We start from the raw sequence: 26065 nt of genomic DNA on the forward strand, positions 1-26065 counted from the left end.
ACGGGGAAAAGCGTGTCTATTGCACGTTTCCTGGAACTGGAACTGCTCTTGCTGGGTGATTCCACGATCATCAATGAAGGTGACACTCCAGGCTCTGACAGCGCTTGGTCAGTAAACATTAACAGATTTTAAACTCTATCCTAATCTGTTATTAAGGAAAATTTTTAAATAAAAGAGGGAAGAAAACCCCCAAATCGTGGCTTTCCCAGGAATTTCTTGTCACACGGAACCCAGTAATTGGTTATAATATGTGAATTCATTTTTCTTTTCATTTTCATTCTTTCATTCAACAAACTCTGCTGAAAATCATGTGAAGATTCCTAATTAAATACAAGGTTTTATACGCTTGAATAAGATGTGCTCTCTGTACTCATAAAGTTTATAATCTACTCCTCCATCAAACCTCTCCAACTTCCTTGGCCAGGTCATGCTTTGCCTCTGCCCTTCTGCCCCCTGTGCCCTGAATTTTCATACTATATTCAGTATCAGTTTATTGTCAGTCTTCTCTGATAAGCTACAGCCTTCTTGAAGGCAGAGACCCTGACTTTGTGGCATCATTCTTAGATACATTACCGTATACAGTGTGGTTTAAACAAATCTTTGCAGTATGAATGAATGACAAAAAGAGAAATTCTTCTTTTAAGCCAAGTAGCTAAACCCATAGCCTAGATCCTTTCTGTTAATACAGTTCTTTAAATACCTGCAATTTGGTATCCTTTTACATTACAGTATTTGGGGACAGATTGATAGTGGGGTATGGGCTTGGAGATTAATCAGCATATTAACCTTATTTCATTTCTCTCATTAATCTATTAGTCCCTTCATAATGCTCAAATCAGAAACACACAAGAAGGGGAAATACACCAGCACATCTGGATGAAAAACAAAGAAGAGAGAGGCCTTGAGCATCAAATACTATGGGCGTGAATCTTAGGTAATCCAAGGCACAAAGGGGGAGTTTGCGTTCAAGGATGGACAAGACAAAATTTTGTTTAAAATGTACCAAGTCATAGGGATTGGAATGAGGGCACAGTGGAAATGAAACAGACCTTTGTCTGAAGCAACCTGCGTCACTTAAGTTGCTTTTGGTTGCAAGTAGAAATTCAACTCAAGGGAATTAGTGACTAAATAAATTGTTAGCTCATGTGCCTGAAAAAATTTCCAGCTGTGAGTGGTTTTCAAGTAAAGATTGACCTGGCAACTCAACAATGACACTGAAAATATGTTTTTGTTCTTTTCCCTTGATTTCCACTTTGTTTTCTGAATTTCACTTGCTCTTAAGTTGGTTTTCTTTGTGGTTGCAAAAAGGCTGCCAGTAGCTTTTAGGCCTTGGTCACATCACATTCAGAGACAGAGAGGAAGAGGGGAGGGGGAGGGGAGAAGAAATGAGGGGAGGGAGTGGGGCTGGGAAGGAAGAGAAGTCTTCCAGGTACCTAATGAATTTTTCTACTTCATTTTAATTGTGAAAATATATACTACATGGTCAAAAGGGAATTGTTTCTTTGAGTTAATCAGTACCCCTATCTCCCCATAGAACTGAGGAAAGGGAGGGTGTGGGTGTGGGAGTAAACTGACTGTTTTCTACATCAGTATTTGTTTTACAATAAACACCTATGTTTGTGGCTCTACATATTGTGCATCAACACCAACAGAAGCTTTTCCTCCCTCAAGGTGGGAAACAAGAATACATGTGTGACAGGGTTTAATCAGTCAGTGATGAAGAGTAGAGATTCCTTTTTACTATTTCCAAGAGTGGGGTTTGCACTTTTAATTAAGAAATAGCGTATCAGTTGAGATGTGTAATCTTAACAGATTAATATTAACAGAAATAATGGCAGTTGTTCATTCTAAAACAGATGGTTTAACATGCTTTGACTCATCATTTGTTTCCATTGCTTTTCCCATTAGATGAGAACATTTAGGGGATAGTCATCATCCAGTAAAAGAAGGACCATCTCATGTTGCAGTGGGACTAAAACAAGTGGGCTTAGTGTGCCATGTTACATGAAATGTTTTTGATTCTCATAATACATGTTTCCCTAACTATGTTTTATTTTAACAATAAAATAGAACAAAATTACTTTCTTCTTACTAGATATTTTCCACCTCACAACACAATGCAAACAAAAATATGTAAAGGAGTAATATTTTTGAAGAAAAATATTTCGTAGGATAAAACATGAAATAATATTGAAAGTTGTAAACTGATGAGTCAAGGACATCATTTCAATATGTCAAATTATAATACAAAATATTTGTCATGTGTTTAAAACATGGTACACTGTTATAAAATTTTAAAGCTGAAGGATTCCTGAACTTGTAGAATTTTGGATCTGTACAGGATCTTAGAAATCTAGTTCAAATCCACCCACATACAAAGGAAAGATTCAAGAACCTGAATGTTTAAGGTTCAAATGACTTGCCTACAGCCACATTGTGAATCAGTGTAGAAGACTGGAGTGTCCATTTCCAGACTAGAAAAACGCACTGCTCCTTCTACTGTTGACATACATGAAATATTAAATCACCCATACAGGACAGCTGGATACTAGCAAAAGACAGGTTATATATTTTATTTTGAGAAAAAAATGAAAGCTAGACTATTCTATCACTCATTAATGATACACCTAAAGTCATATACTCCATCTAGATACAAATCTACTGATTATGATTCTGCTAAAGTAGGAGAAAAAAAAAAAACACTAAGTAAGGAAAAAGTACAGGAGTGAGAAAGAGGAGGAAAATGAATCACAAAGCCAATCTTATATTGGATTCAGTGAGACTAATTTCATTCATTAAAATTCCTACTGCATTTATTTTTAACATAGTCATGTAACCTACAGGAGTAATGTTAAAATTAGATACAGTTTGCCACACTTCTACAGAGAGAGAGAAAACAGTATTAAGAAATTATAAAGACCATAAAATATACCATTGATTGATGATGCATTTGATTAATAGAGAAAAGAAGAAGAATGGGTTATGCATGTGCAGAGATAGCATTGCTCATATATTTGAAGCACTTAAGTTGTTCTGTTGAAGCTAAAAAACACACGGACTTAGTTCTGCATGCAGAGTACAATTTAATACAGTTTATAACTGAATGGGAGTGGTTTTAAATGAGAATTATTTTCTTGTCTTCTCTTATTAAGGAAATCAAAACAACAGTTGTGTCCTATTTTGCTGACAGTGGTTTCTGCAGTGTGATTGCTGCTCGAGTGGGAGAGAATAGAACATCAACCATTTCATTTTAAGAACTTGAGTTGGTGCCTAGAAATGTTTGTAATCGCGCTTGCAAAATGCAGCAGCCTCAGCAGGTTGGAAAATTACTGGTCAGTCAACAAGCACTTACTGAATCCCAGGATGTGTTCAGAAGAGTACTGAGTGGGATATAAAACAGAATGGCAGTTTTTCCCCCCTACTGGGGACTCCAGGGGAAGAAGGGATATTGGAGAATGGTATCAATTGACATGGAAGGAAGAGTAATTAAGTGCTTTAATTAATAAATGTGGTCCAATCAGTGCAATTACATATCAGAAGAGAGAGATGCCATTTTGAATAAGAGTAGCCTGAAGGCAAATGAAAGAGAGAATAAAATCCCAGAATCTTTAAACATAGAAAATGCTTTTTTGCTTGATCACATTCAATTATGAGATGTCATCTGCTTCTTGAGGCTGTCCATGCCACCGTTCTGCTCTGGCTGACTCTAGGAAAATCTCACTTAGCACTTAGCTGAAATCTACCCCTCTGTAATTTCTGTCTCTCTACCCATCTTCGCGTCCCAGCTGCTCCAGCCCTTCCATGAGGCAGAATTTCAATGCAAGTAATAATACTACCACCTAGTATTCTCTACTTACCCTATCAATTATGGAAAAGGTATCATTCTAGTATTCATCAGTTCATGGTCTATAATTTGTCAAAATCCTCTTAATTGTATTATCCAAAAACAACACAATACTCCAAATGAGTATCGGCTAGTGAGAATACACAAGAAAAAATTTTCCTTGATCTGGATGCTATATTACTATAATTGCAAAAATAAGAGTATATTAGCTTTATTAGTACCTATATCACTCTGTCAGCTTATACTGAGCTTTAGGGAGTTTTATTTGAGCTCTCCCATGAACCTCAGTCAAGCAAATTCTATAAGAACTTATATATCTATATCTATATATCATATATATATGGATGCATTTAACTTGAATATAAATTTTATAGGTATTGCTGTTAAATGTCCCTTGTCAATTTTTGACTCATTCTTCTAGCTTGACAAGATATGACTCATAACCTGATCATCCATAACATTAGCTTTTTCTCCCAGATTTATTTTAACCACAGATTTGATAAATAGATTTCTGGGTTTTCAAGGGACTCATGCAATAATACTACATCATGGAGTTGCTGTGGGAATACAAGTGAGATGATGTAAGGAAAATACTTATCATGGTATTTAAAAAATAGATATTCAATAAATGTTACATCTTTTCCTTTCTTCAAAATAAAGATTTGAAAAGGACAGAACATCCTTCAGGATAAAACTGATCTCTTTATTGAAATCCTTGGTGTTAATCTGCTATAGTTTTCCCTAATTACACCAACACTCAGCTTCCATTTTTCTGTCTTGGACACAAAAGTGAAATTGTAGACCTTGTCAATTACATGTTGGTAAAATCTACTATTGATTTGGAATATGTAGGACAGATAGAATGTATATGAAGAATCAAGAAGAATGGAAGGAAATAAAGTCAGGTCAGCTCTCCACAGGGTATGAACAAAAACCTAGACATAAGAATAGAGTAAGTTGATTCAAACGATTAAGGGATGGATACATGTTGGTGTGAGGCAGAAAACTCCTGGTAATTAGGGCTCAGTTCCAAGCACAAAAGAAGACTGAAATTGACAGAGGGAGCAATGGCAGCCATTGGCTGACCTTATGTCTAAGGCAGGAAGTGAAGAGGGAAACATCAAAGAGTCTGCACAGGGTAATAATGTTAGACACATAAATAAGAGAAGACTGTCCTGGAGATAAGCTATGGTAATAATGGAGGCCACAAGTGATGAAGTTAAAATAACAGTAATGATAATGGAATGAAAATTCACTCTGAATTCAAATGAAGACAAAAATAAATTGAAAGAGAATTCTGAAGATCATGCAGTTAGAAATGCATAAACAGGAATGGGAAAACATTTGAGAAGTATGACAGAATAAACTAAATTTAGTTTTGATAATTCTCAAAATATGGACCCAGGGCTTGTAGCATCAATATCTGAGAACTTTTTAGTAAAGCAAATTTTCAGGCTCCACCCCAGATCTACTGAATTTACCAGTACTAGTTTGTTGGTAAATGTTAAGCTCTTCAGAAAAAATGGGGTGAGGGTGTGCAGGGGGGAAGCTCTGATTCGTAGCATTTGGGGATTTCTGATTTCTCTGGTATATATACGCCCATCATAGCCAATTTCAAGCCACAGGGGACATGGAGTTGGTAAGAGATACACAGAATCAGCTCTCTAGACCCCATACTAGAGTACACCAGCAAACACTATTCCCGGTGAATCTGTAACATGCATCAAAATCTCCCACTTGTCAAAACACAACTGAGCGACGTCACCAGGGTTCCTAATTTCTTAGGTCTAGGGTGGGGCCTAAATACTGCATTTCTAGTAAGTTTCCTGGTGATGCTGATACTGATGGTCTAAGGACCACACTTTGAGAATCACTGCTCTAACAGTCCCTTGGGCCACCTTCTGTAGGAATTCAATTGGCATACAGAGAGGGTCTTAACTACTAAAGTCCCGTGGAATCAAGTTTTGTCGACTACATCTGTTTGTGACCAAAATCTAAAAAGTTTGTTTCAGGTGTCAGCTTCCCTGAGTCTCAAGCAATAATTGACATAAGTTAAACACTTCCTTCTAGTGTTTCTAGTTTTCTAGCCAATTCTCTAGTTTTCCACTATTCTACAATCTCATGGTTTTCTTCTTGCTTCTCTAGTTACTTTTTTCAGTTGCTTTTTGTGGGTTTCTCCTCTACTGTTAGCTTAATGTTGGAGTGCCCCATAATTCTAGCCTTCCTTCTTTCCCCTTCTGAGGGCTAACTCCCCCTTCAGTGTTATATCATCCTCCCATCCAATGGTTTTAAGCACCATCTATATGTTGAAAATTCTTAATTCTCTTGCGTAAACCTTTTCTCTAAACTTCACACTGGATGTCTCTCCTCTACCTGACGTTTACACTTAGTCATCTCATTCTTAGTATTACCTAAATAGAACTCACTTTTCACCTCCCCAAAGATATCTCCCCCCAAACCTTTCCTAATTCAGTTACAGACACCATATTCACTCTGCTGTTTAACCCCAACCTCAGAGTCCATACCTAATCATGTTATTTTCTTACCAATCATATCCAATAAACCCTAACACCACCATTTTCAAAATATTTTCTTGATGTTATAGGTTTCACTCTATTCATAATCACCACCATAGGCTGAGCCATTATCATTCTCTCCTAGACAACTGCAACAGCCTCCTAATTCACCTGCCATTCTTTCATTCTTGTTATCTCTATAATCCACTGCCACACATCAGCCACTAATCTGACTGAACTCCTCCAGTAGTACTGCAGTATCTCCTTAGCCTGGCCTGACAATATCTAACCCCTGCCCTTTCCTTCCCCCTCCTACACAACCCTATATCTCTTTACTCAATCAGGTTGTACTCACTCCCATCTGGGAGCCTTTTACTTCTTACTTCTGCCTGAAAAGCCCTTTCTTTAAAATTTCACATGGCGTGTTCTTTCTTGCTGTGAAGCTATCAACTGAAATGCCACCTTTGCATCAAGGCATTTTTTTTCCCCCTAGTCCCTTTCTATCTCAACTTATCTCATTTTCTTCAAAGTTTAGCATGCAGCATGGTGGGTAACAGTATGGATTAGAAGATCAGACTGTTCAGATTTGACTAGCTCGCAGCTCCTTCTCTCTCTGACTTGGCAAGTCACGTGAATGTTTTGGACTTCAGTTTCCTCATCTGTAAAAATGTATAAATAACAGTACCTACCACTTCAGTTTATTGTGAGGATTAAATGAGGTAATATACAAAGAAGCATTTAGCACAGGTCTGGCACATACAAAAGCTATGTAAGTGTTAGTTATTATCCAAAATTATCTTGTTTATGTATTTGCTTCCATATTTAATATCTCTGTCTATCTCATATAAAGTGTAAGCTTCAAAAGCAGCAGGCACTTTGACTATTGTGTTTACTAGAGCATCCTCAGCACCTGGAAGAGTGCCTGGTGTGAAGCAGATCCTCAATAAACATTTCTAGAATTAATCAGTAGACTCTCTGTGTTAAATACCACTTAGACTCCCCAAAGACAGTAGTACCCAATGACCTACATAGAAGGTACATTAAAAATCCCATACCTGCAAATGAGATCTGTCTAGTAACTATTTGTTATGAAAACTGTCTTGAGACATACTACAAGCAATTGCCATAAATGACCTCACTTTAATCATCCTTTTGTTCAGAATGGCTTTCAAATCTTTGGCTTTGCATTTTGTGATTTACAGGAAACATCTGGCAAACCCCCCCTCCCCAAATCATAACTATTATTTATTGGTCATTGACAGTGTACTAAGCACAAAGAAGGAAAGGTTTCAACAGGAAGACAGCAGGCATCTCTTTATTAACTTCTCAGCAAAGCTTGGCTAATAGGCACTTTTCTCCAAGTCACAGACATAAGTATTTGCTTGAGAGCACAACCATGAAATCTTCTTGGAATGCTTATGGGGAGTGTAGCTCATGAGTGGTGATATACCCTTACATTTCTGACTCATTTCCCTTAAGCTGCCTCTCACTACACTCTGCTTTCCCACCAGAGCGTCCCTGCTCCCAGATTGGTATCAGACCTATCTGGAGGCCAAAGGTTCTTTCCTTAAAAATGGTTTACCTCACTACTGTATTATCCATGAAATATGGATATCCAACAATACTCCCTGGAAAATGCAGTAATACCTATTGCCAACTACAGGGTTGTTGAGCAGAAACAAAATAGAATCTAAGTAGAAATCAAATATTCTACTAAAAGGCTCTAAAAATTGGCTACAGGAGCTTTTCTGTTTTCTTCCCCTTTTTTGAGGTGTTAAGGGGGAAGGGGTGACCTCAAAGGTTTTAGAAAGTGAATTTGAAGGACTTAAAGGAAGCAAGGATTTCCAGTTTGCCATAGTTTCTTCTAGACTTTTGCCCTGCCTGTTCATATATTAAAGTAAATTTTCTGACCCCTACCTTCCAGCCAACATTATTTAAGTATCTTCAACATCACCGCCAAAAACATACAACAGCACTCACATGGGAGGGACAGTAAGTACACATTTCTTTGGGTCACTGTGTCACCTAGGAATAAAGCTAAAGCCTTTGGGAAATATTTATTTCTTATTCAGTCATTTACTTGTGATTACTAACTTTCCAGATTAGAAAAAATGCTTTGAAATGGCTCAAAATAGTAGGCATACAGAAAAAAAGATCACTGTTGATGCAGAAACTAATAATGTTAACAAAGTAAAAAGAAGCAAATTCAACAAGTACCAAGACTAATATAGTTACTGCAATTGAACCATAAATTTAGTATGAACTCAACCTATAATTATTACCTAAAGATAAATACATGAAGTTACATAATTTCATTAAATGCCTATAAAAAATCCAATGTTCAAAAGAGTAAGTTTTTTAAATGATTGTAAATTCTTTAAAAATTAATATACTGCCTGGATCTTTAACAGGGGATTTAAACATAAAAGAGTATTTTTCAAGAAAGTGAGAATATACAGCTTGAAAGAATTCAGCCTTTTATATCCAAATTGTTCTTTCTAGTATTATCCATGTATGAGTTCAAAGGGACCAAATATTGCTCTATTACTTTAAATATGCACTTTAATACCCAGCTACCTACCCATAGAAATCATCCTTTTATTTTTAATCAAAAACTTTGACTACTAAATATTTGAAAACACTATAGCAAAAAGATATGGTTAACAGACTGATACACTGTTTTTGCTCATCTTATTAAGTAAACAGAGATGTTAATTGACTTTAAGGGACAAGAATTATATTCTAACCTCTTCCCCAGTTTGCTGTGTAATCTAATGGCATCCACATAACCTCTCTGGAATTGAACCTTATTCAGTGTGACAGCTGAAATAAATTGCAAAGTCTGTTTAAATAATAAAGCGATACTTAAATATTAAATATTATTGCTAGCCCTTGTGAAGAAGCCAAGGCTAGAATTCTGAAAGCCCTAAACACATGAGGGTCAAAATGCATTATAGACTCAATGTTGAAATAAAAATTCCTGGCAAATTAACCTTATTACCTTTTTTTACAGCAAGGACAAATTTTTTAAAAAGTCTATTTCTTTGGAGAATTGCACAAATATGAATAGATAACAACTCTGTGAAATAATTCCTCTAAAATGAAGGAAAACGTTACTATCCAAACAAATCCTAAAGCATTTATTGTTTGATTCTTTAACCTTGGGCAAGTCACTTAACATCTCTATATTCCTTCTTCCTTATACATAAAATTAGTCCAATAATTTGATGTCACAAGACTGTCAGAAGAATTAAGTATGAAAACACTGGTACAGCACCTGCCACATCACAGTTCATGACGGATAGCCATCTAATCTCTTTCTCAACGGACTTTGTTAGCAAGCGTTACATATTCAGAAGGTGTGTATGTGTTCAAAAGCAGGTTTGGGGCTTTACTGTAGTTTTCAAAGACTAGGGATTGAAAAGAAGGTATGTTTATTTTGTGAGATATTTAATTCATGTTATCCTAATTAGTTGAAGAGTGGAGTTTTTTATGGTCTAAGTACAATGGTGGTTGTCTCTAAAAGCACCGGCCAAAACAGAGATTAAAACTACTTTAAAAAATATAAATTATTTAATGCTTTAGTGATACCTTGCTACTTTCTAGAAACGCCATTTTGACTCATGAATTCCCCAACCTAGTTCATTCAATTTTGTGGAGCAATGATCTTACAGCTTCTGGATCTCCATACAGTCCTGTTTCACTCCCCTTGATCTGATATCTGCACACTGCCTTTTATACTGAGCACACGTGATAATAGTATGTCTGCTCAAATTGTTTCCAATTCTCCTAGCCCTATTCTCCCTGGGTGACTCAAAATGACATGTATTTTATTTTATGAAACATTGTCAGCAAAGGCAGCTTTAGAACATAAACTATAAAATTATTTAAAGTAATTATTGTTGGTCTACATATATTTTTTCACATTTACTCTTAAGTCTATTCCATTGTTCTCTTAAAACTGACTTTCCCAGGTCATTGTCCTACTCAGTGCAAATTCCAGGAGACTGGGGGTCATCTGATGGCCCCAAGCTTCTGGTCCAGTGGGGATATGGAAGAAGAACATTCCTCTCTTGCAGGGAATGCAGAAATCCTTCTAAATCTAAATCAGGATGTTGGGGCCAGTGGTTTGTCAATTACAAGAGCTCAATAAATGAGAGCTCAGAATATTTCAGTCATGGGACTATAATTTGGAATCTTGGTCATAGCATAAGGATGAGGATGAATGATTGCTTAGATTTGTATAAGGCACCTCAGTCAGTAAGGCTGTCACAACAGGGTACAGAAGCTTTCAATACATATGGTTACAGGTAATTTTCATTTAATCCTCAAGGAAAAGTTCTTGGGAGAAACAGTCACAGATATTCTCCATTTGGTTAAATTTCCTGGTACTGATATATTTCATTTCAGATTCACATTTAAAATGACATTTAAAAATAAAGTGACCAACCAAATATTTTCAGCACTAACATTGCCTTCTGAATTGCACAGTGGTATCTTAAGTTTTAAAGCTGTTTTTTTTTAATTTATAAAAAGATCATTTAAGTGTTAATCACCTATAAATCCAAGATGTCTTATTTACTACTTATCAAAAATCTGTGATAGGGCCTATTCATACTTAGCTCCATGTAGCTGAGCTCACTGAATAAAAACATAATTTAGAGAACACTGCTAGGATTGCTTAAAAACCTAATGTATAGGTTCTGGAGATGAAAAGCAGTATTGAAAAATTAACTGGAAGTAAAAGGTATGGTAGGACTCTAAGTAAAAGACTACAAAGTGGTGCTTCCCAGGGTTTTTCTTTTCCAAAGTTAGGTTTACTTCTCAATTCCTTAAGGAAAAAAAAATCTAGATATGTATCTTCTGGCCTTCATTTTCTCCTCCTTTCCCACAATGCCAGCAGAACCTCTCCTGTTAAGGTTACTGCTGATTTCTGAACTTCTGGCTCCACCAGAGACTTGTCAATACTTCTCCTACGGGAGCTCTCTGGAGCATGTGCAGTGCTGTCCACTGTGCCGTCGTGCTCCCCTTGCCGGGCTTGAACCAGGCCACCCATTCTAGTTCCCGAATTTCCTCTTACTCTGATGATTGTTCTTTCTCAGGTTCCTCTTCTCTCCTAGATGTGTTTTCTTAAGGCTCTGCCTTTGAACCTTTTATTTTCTCTTGCTTGTTAGTAATTCTGCTCTACAGGTATGGTTCTAGCCATCACCTCTTTACTGATGGCTACCATATCTAGCTGCGATATCTCAAGATCTTGTATGTGTTGTTTGCTATAATCTCCACTTTATGTTAAGAATACCTTAAATATATTCAAAGTACCAGATGGATGTTTAGGTAGCACTTTAAATATATTAATTATACTAACTTCTACCCTAAAGTGACTGTTTTTCATCATATTTCCAATTTCCCCTAAAAATACTATCCTCCCAGGTATAAGTAAAACCCTCAAATATTTATCCTCTTTTGCCTCCGCTGTCACCATCATCTAATTTGTTTTCAATTTCTGTTCAATTTATATAGTCCACTTACAGTTTGTCCCATGTACAATTTTTTATTTTTGTATCTTTTATCCAAATTCTGACTTCCGTATATAATGTTCAATAATATCTTAACTGGCCCTGCCTATTCCTTTTTCTACTCAGCTGACACAGTTTCCAGATTAATTCCCAGGAAGCACAGCTGTGATGATGTCACTCACCTACTCAAAACCCATAATGACTTGCCATCCTCCACTAAATTCCAAATCTAATTTTTTTTCACTTAGCAGTAAGGACTACAACCTTTGTTTCAATTGTGTATCCAACTTCTCCCTTTTCCATGCCCTCCAACTAGTTCTCAAATGAGGCAATATCTCCTGGGAAGCACTTGGAAATATGTGGAGGCATTTTTGGTTATCAGAAAGACTGGACTGGGGGACGTGGTGGTTGTGCATCTAGTGTCCTAGATTCTGGGTTTTCTGGCATGTAGAACCCCACCACTGACTTTTTCATACAACAAAAAATTGTCCAACCCAAAGTGAAAGAGGCTCCCATTAAGAAATAATACACCTTAGACAGAATCAGTTACTCACTGTTTTCAATTTCTGTTATATACTTTTCTATATCCTCTGCTTAGAGTGCCCTTCTCACATTTTCCCAAATGTCCAAATCTTGCTCATCCTTTAAGGCCTATAGAAAATGTCACTTTTCTGAGAGCCCTCCTTGAATCCCTTAACTAACATGAATCTCTGCCTCCCATGGTATCTCATGTCTACTTCTCAAACACAACTTTGTTTCTGCCTGGATAATACATTTTCCCTTTTCACTGGAAATGTAATGGAAGTAAAACACCATCTTTGTTTTCCTCCCTGACTAGATTATAGAGGCTGGCACAGGTCCTTTAACATGCTTAATACTACAGCACAATGTGCGTAAATGAAGGCTCCAGCACATACTTTCTGGTTTGAGAATAATTCTGAAATTCTTGCCTCTTGCATTTTAAGTCACAATTACTTTTACCTACTTACTTTAAAAACATTATCTAATTTTTATCCAACATCCCCACTAAAATTTAATGGCTATGGCTTCTATAACTTCTATACCATCTCAGATTTTCTTAAGATAAAAGCCCTCTTAGTTAAACCCATACTTATTACTATGAACTGCTCCAGTGGGTATCCCATGAACCCTTACTCCCTGCTCCTGGCTTGCCCTAGTTTCAGGGATGCTCCTGGTAATTGGTCACTAAATACTTGCCGAATGAAGAGATTCTTAGAGTGAGTGGGAGGGAGTGGCTGACGGTGCAATAAGGACAGGATACAGAACAATGATATTACAATAATAACAGAGTTTAATTTCTAGGCTTGGACAGCAACTGTGTTCATAGCTTTCTCAGGCACTGTCTCTCCACATGAATATCATAGCATAACGGGAGAGATTGAGCCTAGGCTTCCAGTTACCCTATACTTTCTTGAAGAGCAATCTGTCAATCATAATCAGCTTTTAAAAAATAACCTCATTTTAAACTTTTTATATTGTCTTACATGAGTCGTGGTTTCCAAAATCTTGACTATTTTTTTTTTTTTTGCAATTCATGGAAGTGAAAAGAAATAAATTAGGTATAATTGTAAAAGTCTTGTCACAATTCTCATAGGCAAACCCTGGGATTCTTAAAGAATGATTACTTTAAATTGATTATTTGAGTCTTATATTGTTTTGTTGCAAACAAAACATTCATCATCATCTACAGAAGATGAAAGAAAACCTATCTGCTTCCTCAGAGTATGATATTTGGAAAATTAAGTGCTTTCAATTCATAGATATGACAGCTCTTCGATCACAAAAACAACAAAAACATACAAATCAGGACATGTTTTTCCATTTGAAAGTGATAGCCCAATGCCTTTACTGAGGCATGTACTAAATACAGTAACACATTATAACTTAATCAGAACAAGCTGATGTTATAACGAAACAATCCTGTCCATGCAGAGAGAGATAATGCCAGTAACTTCACATGACTTGTACTTCAAGCAGACAAAGTATCATATTGGGACCTTCTATCACTTTGGTTAAAGTTGTGAGTTTCAACACCTTCTAGAAACAAAGGAGGGAGAAGAATAGTGTGAGCCTTCAGATCTGCCAATGTCTATGATCCAAATAAGTTTATGCAGACACAATCGTTCACTCCATAAATGTGTAAGGAGTACCTACTATGTGTCAGGCATTATTCTTAGGATATGTCACAGGACCAAAAATCCCTACCCTTGTGGAGGTTATATTTCTCCATGTTTAAATATGAATACAGGTGATTTTTAGTGCACACCTTCTCCCAGGTACTTTGTTCTTTTTGTATTTCACAAGCTTCTATGTCTGGGACAACCCTGACTTTCCTCCCTACCTTTCCAACATGCCTAATATACAACCCTTTTAGAAAGTAATTATAGATTTCCAGTAAGCAGTTTATGGAAATATATCCCCAAGTATATGACTGAACATAAACTAAATGCTTCAGCAAATGGTTTGGTTCTGTCAGGTCATTTCATGAGGTGGGTAAACAGAAGATATAACACAACTGCATTAGATTCAAATGTGACAGTGATTAGAAAACTTGATCTGATTTTGGAAAATCTAAGCACCTATGAGAGTCTACTTAGTTGAGTGTGAGTATATTCAACATAAGGAAAAATACCGGAAGTTTTCACCATGCCTTTTAAATTAACTAAAGAAGTTTATTTAAGGAAGGAACATTTAAAATCATCTAATACTTCTACCACTCAATAACAAAATTCTCTTTTAAACATCTTTGACAAGGCATAGTCTATTTGGCTTTTCTTTAATAGGTAATAACTCACTATGGCTTAAAACAACTCATTCTTTTTCTACCTAGCCCTTAAGTTGCAGGGAGCAAACCCACATGGTATTCTAGACATGAGCATCCCTGTGCCAAGTACTCTGAGAATTTTCTCATATTTCACAAACTAAGCATCATAATCATTTTAAAGCTGTAAAATGGTCCCATGTCATGCTACTGACTTTACATAGCTGTGTCACTTATATAAAAGTCACCTGTGTAAAAGTCATTAGTACTTTAAATTTTCTGGATCTTTCAGGCCACAACTATTTCTGAAAAAAGGAAGTAGAGGGGGAAAGGACATAACTGACATAGAATTGGGAAATTTTTATTTTGCCAACAAAGGAAATAACCATATGAAAAGCTATTATCTACTTTTATTATTATTTCATAAATCAAATGTTTTGATGAATATCAAACAAGTAGAAAATATATAAATTTTGAATAAAAAGTTGAATAAATTTGACTTCATAAAAAATCTAACTATACTGACCTAATTTCACTATAGACCATGAAAATGCTTTCATGGACCAGTGTTTGGAATTCACTGAACCAGATGACAAATGTCCTTTTCAACTCCTGATGCCTCAGGTGCTTCTTGATAAGTAATGTTTTCCCTATCTACTTGTGCAATAGATTTTATTTGACCTAAGGCCCTGACTTTATATTACCCTTATTAAATTTTAGCTTATGAATTTTCAAACATTAGTCTAAATTATCAACATATTTTAGAAACTTGAATTCTGTCTATCTTTCTCATTTTTGTGCCACATGCAAATAGAAAATGTTTACTTTCAAAATATGCTTCCAAGTTACTTGCTAAAATAGAACAAGGATTAAGCTCTGTACATAGTGATGGTTTTATCCTTCTGCCAGGTTGCGTTCACATAGCTATAGCACTCTAGCAATGCTATCATCCACATCACATTTCTCTTCTTTATACAAAAGACAGGTCCATTAGAGGATCTTAGGGTTTAGCATTCAAGGGCTTGTAACGCCAACTTCTCACCCTCTACTCTATAGCTTGGTCAAAAGGTCACCCTCTTTATATTTAAATGTTTGAAGCATAAAAAATCCCAAATCCCTCCTTCTCAACAAGTCCAATTTCTTTCAGCTAGTTTCTTTACAAAATTCATTCTATATTAAGATGAAATTTGAATCCTTCTACCTCCTGCTCATAGGTGGTCGTTCTGTCCCTCAGGGACCTTCAGAACAAGTCTTTCACATCATAGCCCTTTAAAGATTTGATGACAGTGATCATGTTTCTCCATGTCTTACCTTTTCCTGGCTAAAAATTCCCTGTTGCTTTTATGAGCTTTTCATAGGGCATAGTTTCAAGTCATGTCACTACTTCAGATATCCTGTGCTAAATATGTTCCAAGTAACAATTCTTTCAAAGTGTAATACTTGTAACTGGGCAAAGCATTATAGTTGTAGTCCTCCAGGCATGGCAAGAACTAGGATGATCCAATTCACTGAAACCTAAGTGAATTCTATGGTATTTAACAAGGGAGAATTAAGTGCTTGGAGTCCTACCAGCTCCTTCTGACCCTGTGTTTTCTCAATCTGACTCGTTCCAGAATTAATCTAGGATTTCTTTAATTAGTTGGGTTTCATTTACAAATTAATAAAATACCTATTTCTGGTTAAATTAAAATTCCTTAAAGCAGTAAAATGGAATGTAAAAGTATTCCTTCTGTTCTTTATTTCCAGTCTCAGTTCCTAAAAGTAAACACTATTAAAATTCTCATGAGAACATTTTTGAAAAATTACTTATGACTACATAAACATATGTCTCAATCTTCTTTGTTTTTTCACCTGAATAGGATAATATACATACTTATCTGAAATGTACCTTAATCAATTATCTTGGGTATCTTCCATACCAAAATATGTATTTAGCCAATTTACTACTTTAAACAGCTTTTAACATTCTCCAGTAACAGATATTTAGGTTGGTTCTAGCTTTAGCCATTACAGATAAAGCTACATAAAAACCTTGCTCATAATAAACTGATGGATGCCAGAGGGGAGGGGGGACAAGCAAAATAGGTGAATGGGATTAAAAGGCACAAATTTCCAGCTGTTAAGTAAATAAGTCATAGGGATATAATGTACAGCATAGGGAATATAGTCAATAATATTATAATAATTCTGCATGGTGACAGATGATAACTAGAATTCTTCTGTGGTGATCATTTCATAATGCATAAAAATACCAAATCACTATGATGTACACCTGAAACCAATACAATATTGTATATCAATTTTAAGTCAATTTAAAAAAGATTTTTAAAAACATGCTCATAGATTTTTGTGCATGTGCACACATGTATCTGTACTATAAATTGCTGGAAGTGGAATTAGTGAACCTAAAAGTATGTACATATTTTATTTCAATAGATATTGCCAAAATGGAACTTACACACATGAGCATACACATACATACACAGCTGGGGTGCTCTCTAGACCCAGAATTCTGAATTTCAGGACGTACCATATAAAAAAATATACAGCTTGGAAAATAATTTTGAAGTACAAAGAAGGTTGAGAATAAGTTTTAGAACTTATTTGTTAATGAAAAAAATGTTTATTAGTATTTTCTTAGCATTAGTATTTTGTTTTTACAGCTTTACCACACTGATTCACATTGAGATTAATATCAACCAAAACCTCTAAGCCTTTTGGAGAATAAACTTTTGCTAAGCCATATTTACTCCATTCTCTATTTTGCAATGTGTTTTATAGTGCCCAGTATATATGGTTTAATATTTATACCTTTGTATTCCTCTGGATACTGATATTTAGTCCCTATTTTGAATATTCCAATTCTTTGTGACTGGATTCTTTCAGTTAATATAGTCCTTTTTTCTTTTATTTTTAACTGAAAACTTTAAGAACAGTATTCAATTATTTTATCTCAAACACTAGTAAAACACTGAAATGAACCAGGCCAAGTGCAGATTGCAGTCCACCAGTAGAGGTCTCCTTCTTGGTGAGCAACTACACATTAATCAGCCATTTTAAGAATTTTTTTTTTTCATCAGTTACAACTCAAACTAATTATAAGGTAATTTTTTTTCACACTGTCAAAATAAAGACATACTTGTTTAGGAAAAGCATTAGAAAAGATGTTGCAAAAATTCTTTCTGCCCTTTATAACTATAGAATGATATAACATTCTAGAAACTGTATCACTCACTTACATATTGGACAAATAGTTATTGAACATCCAATATATGCTGCATTTCTGCTATTACAAGAGACATAAGTAGTGAACAAGGAACACTAAATCATTGCCTTCATGAGATACATGTTTGAGTGTAGAAAATGTACAATTAAAAGTAAAAAAAAATATAAAGTATAATTTCAGATTGTAGTAGAGACTTTAAGAGAAATAAATATGATGACATAATAGGTTGTAGCTGGAGAAGTGACTTAGGGAGATTGTTGTCTGGGAAGATGGTATTTGAGCTGAGTTCTCACAAATTGAATGTAACAGAAGCTGTCCATATGGCCATATGAGAAAAGAGCACTGCGAAATTACCAAATGCAAACTCCCTCAGATGGGAGGGAGCTTACTGTGTTCTTGAAACAGAAAGGCCAATGTGCAGAGATCTAATGAGCGAAAAGGAAAATAAAATGGTGCAGGGCTGAGGCAGCAGGAATTTCATGTAAGTCTGATTATGCCATTAAAAGATGTTTGCATTTTACTGTAAAGGGCTATGGAAAGCAATTGCTATGATAAACATTTGGCTTTTATATAGAAAATACATTAGAGAGATGAGTGTAAGCATTGAAAACCATATAGGATATTTTTGTAGTTGAATATAGAGATAATAGTGGCATAGGCTATGATGTTGACAGACAAGATAGAGAAAAGTATGTAGACAGAAAATGAATATTTTTTGGTGAAATCGACAAAACTTGTTAATGGATTAAATAGGAAAATGAGCCATCAGATATCATGAGAATGTAAACTTCACAAAGGCAAGGAGTTTTGTCTTCTTTACTGTTTACTTCCCAGATGCATAAATAATGCCTACCACATACTATGTGTTTAATAAATATTTACTGAGTGAAAAAAGGAAAACTCACAGGTTTTTCTTCAGAGCAACGAAATGAAAGGCCATGTTATTAACTAAAATCAGTAAGATTGAAGAAGCAGTAGAATAAGGTGGAGAAGGAACAATCTGGAGCTCTATTTGGCTATTTTAAGTTTTAGATGTCTTCTAGATATCAGCATGGAAATATTAAGGGGAAAACTAAGTATCTGAATCTGGTCTTTAGGAAAGAGGTCTAGCCTGGAGAGAAGAATTTGGATGCCATCAGCATGTAGCCATGGAATTTACTGTAATTAATGATTTAAAAAAAAAAAAAAAAAACACCAAAGAGTCCCTGAAGGACATTTAAAAAAAAGATCTGATTATGGAAATACTGAAAACATGTTTATTAGTGAAAATATTTAATATCTTGAAGGAGTCATTATTCCCTAAAATAATTTAAAATCTAAGACAATTGAACAGTTCCAATAAAAATTCTAAAATATATTTTCATAGAACTTGACAACGGATTCTGTAAGTTATATTAAAGAGCAAAACGGAGAACAGCAATGGTTTAAAGAAAAAAACAAGGTAACTCAATTTGCCTAGAAGATACCAATATTTAATATAAAACCATAATTAAACTACACACCTCTCTGATACCAAAACCAAAGACACCACACACATACAAAAATTACAGCCAATTCCATTAATGAACATAGATGCAAAAATTCTCAACAAGATATAAGAAAACCAAATCCAACAATACATTAAAAGGATCATACACTACAAACAAGTGGGACTTATCTCAGGGATTCAAGTATGGTTCAATATCCACAAATAATTTAATGTGCTATACCACACTAACAAACTGAATAAAAATCATATAATTATCTCAATAGATGCAGTAAGTTTTGACAAAGTTTAACATCTATTTAATGATAAAAAAAATCTAAACAAGGTGGGTGTAGAGGGAACAAACCTCAAAATAATAAAAACCATATATGACAAGCTCACAGCTAACATTGTACTCAACAAATGAAAACCTGAAAGAATTTCCTTTAAGATCAGGAACAAGACAAGGATGCTCATTCTTGCCACTTTTAGTCAACACAGTATTGGAAGTAAGAATCACAGCATTCAAACAATCAGTCAATCCAAACTGAAAGGCAGCAATTAAAACTGTCACTGCAGATGACAAGATACAACATACAGAAAATCCTAAGAGGCCACCAATAAACTACTGTAAGTCATCAATGAATTCAATAAAGTTGCAGGATATAAAATTAATATACAGAAATCTGTTACTTCTCCATACACTAACAACAAACTACCAGAAAGAGAATTAAGAAAACAGTCTGATTTAAAATTGCATCAAAAAGAATAAAATACTTAGGAATAAATCTCACTAAGGAGGTGAAAGACCGGTACTTAGAAAACTATAAAACACTGATAAAAGAAATTGCAGATGACACAAACAGATGGAAAGATATACCACATTCATGGTATGGAAGAATTAATATTGTTAAAATGACCAAACTACCCAAGGCAAACTACAGGTTTAATGCAAACCCTATCAAAATATCAATGGCATTTTTCACAGAACTAGAATAAATACTTTTAAAGTCTGTGAAACTTTAAACATAAAAGACCTCAAATAGTCAACAAAATCTTGAGAAAGAAGAACAAAGCTAGAGGTATTATGCTCTCCTATTTCACACTAGTCTACAAAGCTACAGTAATAAAAAGTAAGGTACTTGCACAAAAACAGACATATAGATCAATGAAACATAATAGCAGAGTCCAGAAAAATGAACTCACACTAACATGGCAATTAATTTACAGCAAAAGAGGCAAAAATATACAGTGGAGGAAAGACACCCTCAATAAATGGTGTTAGGAAAACTGGACAACTTCCTTCAAAAGAATGAAACTGGACTATTTTCTCATACTATATACAAAAATAAATTCAAAATAATTAAAGACTTAAATGTAAGACCTGAAAACATAAAACTTCTAGGAAAATACATAGGCAGTATTCTCTTTGACATTTGTCTTAGCAATATTTTGGGGGATATGTCTCCTCAGGCAAGGGAAACAAAAGCAAAAACAAACAAATGGCACTACATCAAACTTAAAAGCTTTTCACAGTGAAGTAAATAAGCAACAAAATGAGAAGACCGCCTACTTGATAAGAGAAGATATTTGCAAATAATATATTCAAAAGTGGTTAATATCCAAAATATACAAAGAACTCATACAACTCAATATCAAAAAAAGAAAAAGAAAAGAAAAGAAACAACCTGATTTAAAAATGAAAAAAGGACCTAAACAGACAGTTTTCCAAAGAAGGCATACAGATGGCCAACAGGCACATGAAAAGGTGCTTAACACTGCTTATCATCAGGGAAATGCAAACTAAAACTACAGTGAGATACCACCTCACACCTGTCAGAATGGCTAGTATCCAAAAGATAACAAATAGTTTGTCAAGGATGTAGAGAAAAGGGAAACCTCGCGTACTGCTGTGGGAATGTAAATTGCTGCATTCATAATGGAACACAGTATGGAAGTTCCTAAAAAAAATTAAAAATAGAATTATTATGCAATCCAGCAATTTTACTCCACAAACTAAATGAGTCACTGATATGAAATGTACAGTGTGGGGAATCTGCCAATAATTATGTAATATGTTTGTATGATGATGGTAACTAAACTTATTTTCATATTTTGAAATGATTATTTTGATTATTTTAGAGATGTATGGAAATATCAAATCCCTGTTTTGTGTACAGGAACTTATATAGTGTTGTACCTCATTTATACTTCAGAAAAGAAAAATCATAGAAAAAGAGATCATATTTGTGGTTACTAAAGGTGGGAGGTGAGGAGAGGAACAACTGGATAAAAGTAGTCAAAAGGCACAAACTTCCAGTTATAAGATAAGTGAGTACTAGGGATCTAATGTATTATGTGGTTAATATAATTAACACTGCTGTATGTTATATATGAAAGCTATTAAGAGAGTAAATCCTAAGAGTTCTCATCACACGAAAAAAAATATCTTTTCTCTTTCTTATTTTGTATCTATATGAGATGATGGATATTCACTATACTAACTGTGGTAATTATTTCATGATGTATCTAAGTCAAATCATTATGCTCTATACCTTAAACTTGTACAGTGCTGTATGTCAATTATATCTCAATAAAAATGGAAGGAAAAAAAAGATTCTGCAACACTGTTGCAGGGATAAAGAAACAGGAGGCTGGAACAGAATAGAGATCCAGATACTTGTATAACTTGGATAATATTTCAATTTATCTATCAATCTATTTTTACTTAGACAATAATACTAAAGATTATACACATCTGGTATGTATGTATTATATATATATATATTAAATAAAACATGTATATGTATGCATGTGTTACATATGTTATATATATGTATACAAATGTATATAAAACAACAAACATTTTAAAAGCGTGTGTGTGTGTGTGAAAAATGGTACTACTTCACTTTAATTGGGAGAGGATTAACTATTTAAAACATGATGGTTGCCCAACGGTTAGCACTGCTTTAAAAAAAAATCTATACCTCATGTTAGACATAAAAATAAATTTCACATGATATAAAGACCTAATCTTTATATATATCTGTTATGTTAAATAACAATACTTCAATCATTTAAAAAGGAAATGCAGAAACTATAGAACATTTTTGTTGGGAGAATTTCTTGACAAAGCACAAACTAGCAAACCACGGCACTGAGTAGATGCTCACAGATCTATTTAAGGAATTAAAGATGGATCATATGTTTACATTAAAGTTCTTAAAATCCTTTATGAGTAACATATCATCTTAAAAGTTAAAAGAAAACCCATTGTCAACAGAAGATATTTTTAACAAACCTAAGCAATGAAATTTAAAAAGAAAAAAAAACTAAATATTGGCAAAGGATTTAGGCAATTCACACAATTAGAAAGCCAAACGGTTAATAAACATTTGGAAAAAAATTTTCTCTTGAGTAATTAGATAATTATAAATTGAAGCCAATGAGATAGATTGAATACTCTTCAGATTCACAAAACATTTTCAAATGGGACAGCATGAAGTGTTACCCACAGTGTGGAGAAATGAGACCTCTTATGGACTGGTGAGGGGAGTGTAAGTGGCTCAGCCACTTCAGAGACCTCACTGCAGTGTTCTGTTTCCTGTGGGACCTCATAGAAAACTGACCTCAGTTGGGAAATCTCAGTTGCAGGTTCTCTAGATTGCATGTCTTCAGCTACTTTTTATTTGTTAATCAAGATTAACTCCAAAGAAGCAGTCTCCCTTACTGTTTTCTCAACATTCTTAGAGATAAAATTGTCAGCAAGGCAAATCAGGAATTTAACACATACTCTACCTTAAGTAAAATTAGAATCTCAGCAGATGTCCTTGAAGCTTGTAATCATTATTATATTTTACATCCTTACAACATTTGTGGTTTTTATTAGCAAGTAATTATCCATGTTATTCTCACTTATTCTAAGACAAGAAAGGTGTTTAAGATTGACCTTATGTGTATCCTGATTCATGGCTTTAACAAATTAGTCATCTAGAAATAATTCCCTAAAAATATGTTGCTCTCTGCATTTTTTTAAAAAAAAACTCCTAAATTGAAGACAGGACAATGTTTCTTGGCTTTTTTCAAATTCATCCCCTCATCTGATAAACGAGGGAAAAAGCCATTCCTTTCATATGATTTGAGATTTCAAAATAAATAATGACTAAAAATAAATCAGATCTGTTGTATTAAGCACCTGTTTTGATTTCAAACTACATCTTTCTCTCACAAAATTCTAATATGGTCTCTTAGATAATGTTACAAAAACCTGGTGTTAAATAAAGAACTAGGTGCTCAGTAAACAATAAACCATGACCTTAGGATGAGTCATCTTCTATGTCTTAAATAAATATTTTAATATACTTCTATATGTATGAACATCTAAAGCATTACATATAATTTTTATAGGTAGTTTAATGGAAGAGACAGTAACTTAGTTATCATACCTGTGGACACAGTGTTTCCAGGTGATTGGCTGCGACTTTGACAATTTTAATCCCATCTTCATTTGTTGACATGGAACAAGCAAGATTTGCCACCTTAAATACAATCCAAAATAATGGAAATCATTTCAGATTATCAAGGAAATGCAGAAACATATGTTATCCTAGACAAATAAGAACATGTATACATTTGTTGAAAATCTCAGTAATAAACAACAGTATTTTCATAAATGTTACTGGTATATGCTCTATGGAAGCATTCAGAGAATCTATTACATAATAACAAAGTGCCATAAAAAATTGTCTGAAACCAAAAGGAACACTGATAAGTGAAATAGTAAGTTCTACCTGAGACCTCTTGGTATCAACATCTAACGCATAATAAGACGCTAACTGCTATGGTTTCCTAGGGGTCTAAAAAAAATAGTTTATCTATGGATTGAATGCAAATAGATTCTTGGAATCTCATATGATTGTGGTTTATTTTAAGTCTGTAATTGGTTTATTATTTCCCAGAGGTCTATTATGCATACTTACGTTGCATTAAGCATGACTGTATCTTTATTCATGTTTTATTCAGCATCAAATGTACTACAAACCTGGACAAATACAAGACAATTAAATTCTTCTTCCTGTTCTTGATTTCCTACTACAACTTCATGGGCACTGTTTAACATTCTGGCAGTCACTTTGATTCAAGCCTTAGTAATACCCACATTCCTTTACACATAATTGCTTTTGGAGCTTACACTCTTTTCTAGGGAAATGGGTGCCCTTTTAAATAATTACCTTCATGGTCATTATCTAAGTCCACTATTCACAAATACTTTCTTTATACCATGAAAGAGCCATGAGAAATATCATGGAATTCCTTTCTTTTCCTTTGAATATCACTCTTACTCAGCATTCTCCTGGCTGGAAGGTGAGTGTTTGTGTACAGAGCAGTGTTTTCTTTGATCTACAAATATGTCACTGTCTCTTCATCTCTTTGCAGTGATGACTTTTCTAATAACCATTTACTTATGTCTGTTAGCTATTATATATTTTAGCACACGGCAGATTTCACTGATGAAATCCAAAATCTACTCACTTGCAATGGAAGCAAACAACAAACAAATCCTTGGATCATTATTTGTAGAGTACCACAAAGTGTTACACGGATTAAAAGCCTTTGCTTTTTTTATAGGCTTATTTTTAATATGTCGATAGTGAAACAACTCTTTGGTTAGCATTTACATATAATGAAATAACAGCCATACATTATTGAACTATGGAAGGACATTGTTCACTTTATTAATGTACATAGAAATGGCTTACTTGAAAAGGTCTGTTGTGGGCTTGAAGGTCACAATGCCTCAACTTTCATATCTGACATATAATTAGCACATTTATGAATTATTTGAAAAGGGCAGTAGTCTCCATGCCCCCTCCCCTACTCCAAAAGCCCCACTCACAGAAATAAGACATAGCAGTCTAATTGCTTTAATGTCTTATAATAATTTGCACTGCACTTGCAGAAAATATCTACCTATAAATTTGAGCGCTCTTTAAGTATCAGCTAAAAATTACTGGCTCAATCTTTTGCTCACATCTGATGCATGGGGGTTTATCCAAAGTTTAAAAATTACAGAAAGGTACTCCATATGGACACTCTCTTACTTGATTTATTTTTAATGTGCCATCTTTCTCTTTTTCTCCCCTTTAAAAACACATTCTTGTTCTGGACATTTGCTGGCCACCATGATTACTGCAGCCAATTCAGTGACTAATGTAACATGGAAATCATCCTAAACACAAAGTTTCTGTTTATATTAGCAGACAAGTTTTAAACACTGTCAATTGAAAATACAACACAACTAAAAGTTCTCTACTCAATTAATGATTATACTAACACTCTTTCTGTCTTCCATTATTCAGACATACTTGAACTTCTCCTTACTAGAACGGTTCTATGTCAAGTAAACTTTGTAGACAATCAAGTACTATTTCCAGATTAAGGCATATGGAGTTTTAATGATATTTTTTACAAACAAATTTGAATTTATAGGATGGCTAGTATTCTGTGACAAAACAGAAAGAGTTATGTGATAGAAATACAATACCTACATTCCTAATTTGAGTGATTTGTGACTTATTTTCTAAGTCATATCAGTGTGCAAAAAGGCAAATTTCTTCTAACAATATTTGAGTTCTCTGTGGCAACTGTGGCAGTCAAGTATATTCTCAGGCACAGGATGAAGGCATCTCTCTACTGGTCAAAGAAAGAAGCATGCA

The 26065-nt window shown here is 34.5% G+C and overlaps 1 protein-coding gene across 7 annotated transcripts in view; it reads right to left on the reverse strand.

The window, feature by feature from the left end:
* The window catches only part of CTNNA3 (catenin alpha 3), a 1348033-nt gene that overhangs the window by 490206 nt on the left and 831762 nt on the right, over positions 1-26065 (reverse strand). For all 7 annotated transcript variants that reach the window (XM_032491499.1, XM_032491498.1, XM_032491494.1 and 4 more), the window contains one exon: positions 23795-23887. In XM_032491499.1, coding sequence (XP_032347390.1) covers positions 23795-23866 — 72 coding nt within the window. In that variant the 5' untranslated portion in view covers positions 23867-23887. The remainder of the gene's footprint in view (positions 1-23794; positions 23888-26065) is intronic.

The sequence above is a fragment of the Camelus ferus genome, chromosome 11 (genome assembly GCF_009834535.1).
Source record: "Camelus ferus isolate YT-003-E chromosome 11, BCGSAC_Cfer_1.0, whole genome shotgun sequence".
Lineage (NCBI taxonomy): Eukaryota > Metazoa > Chordata > Mammalia > Artiodactyla > Camelidae > Camelus > Camelus ferus.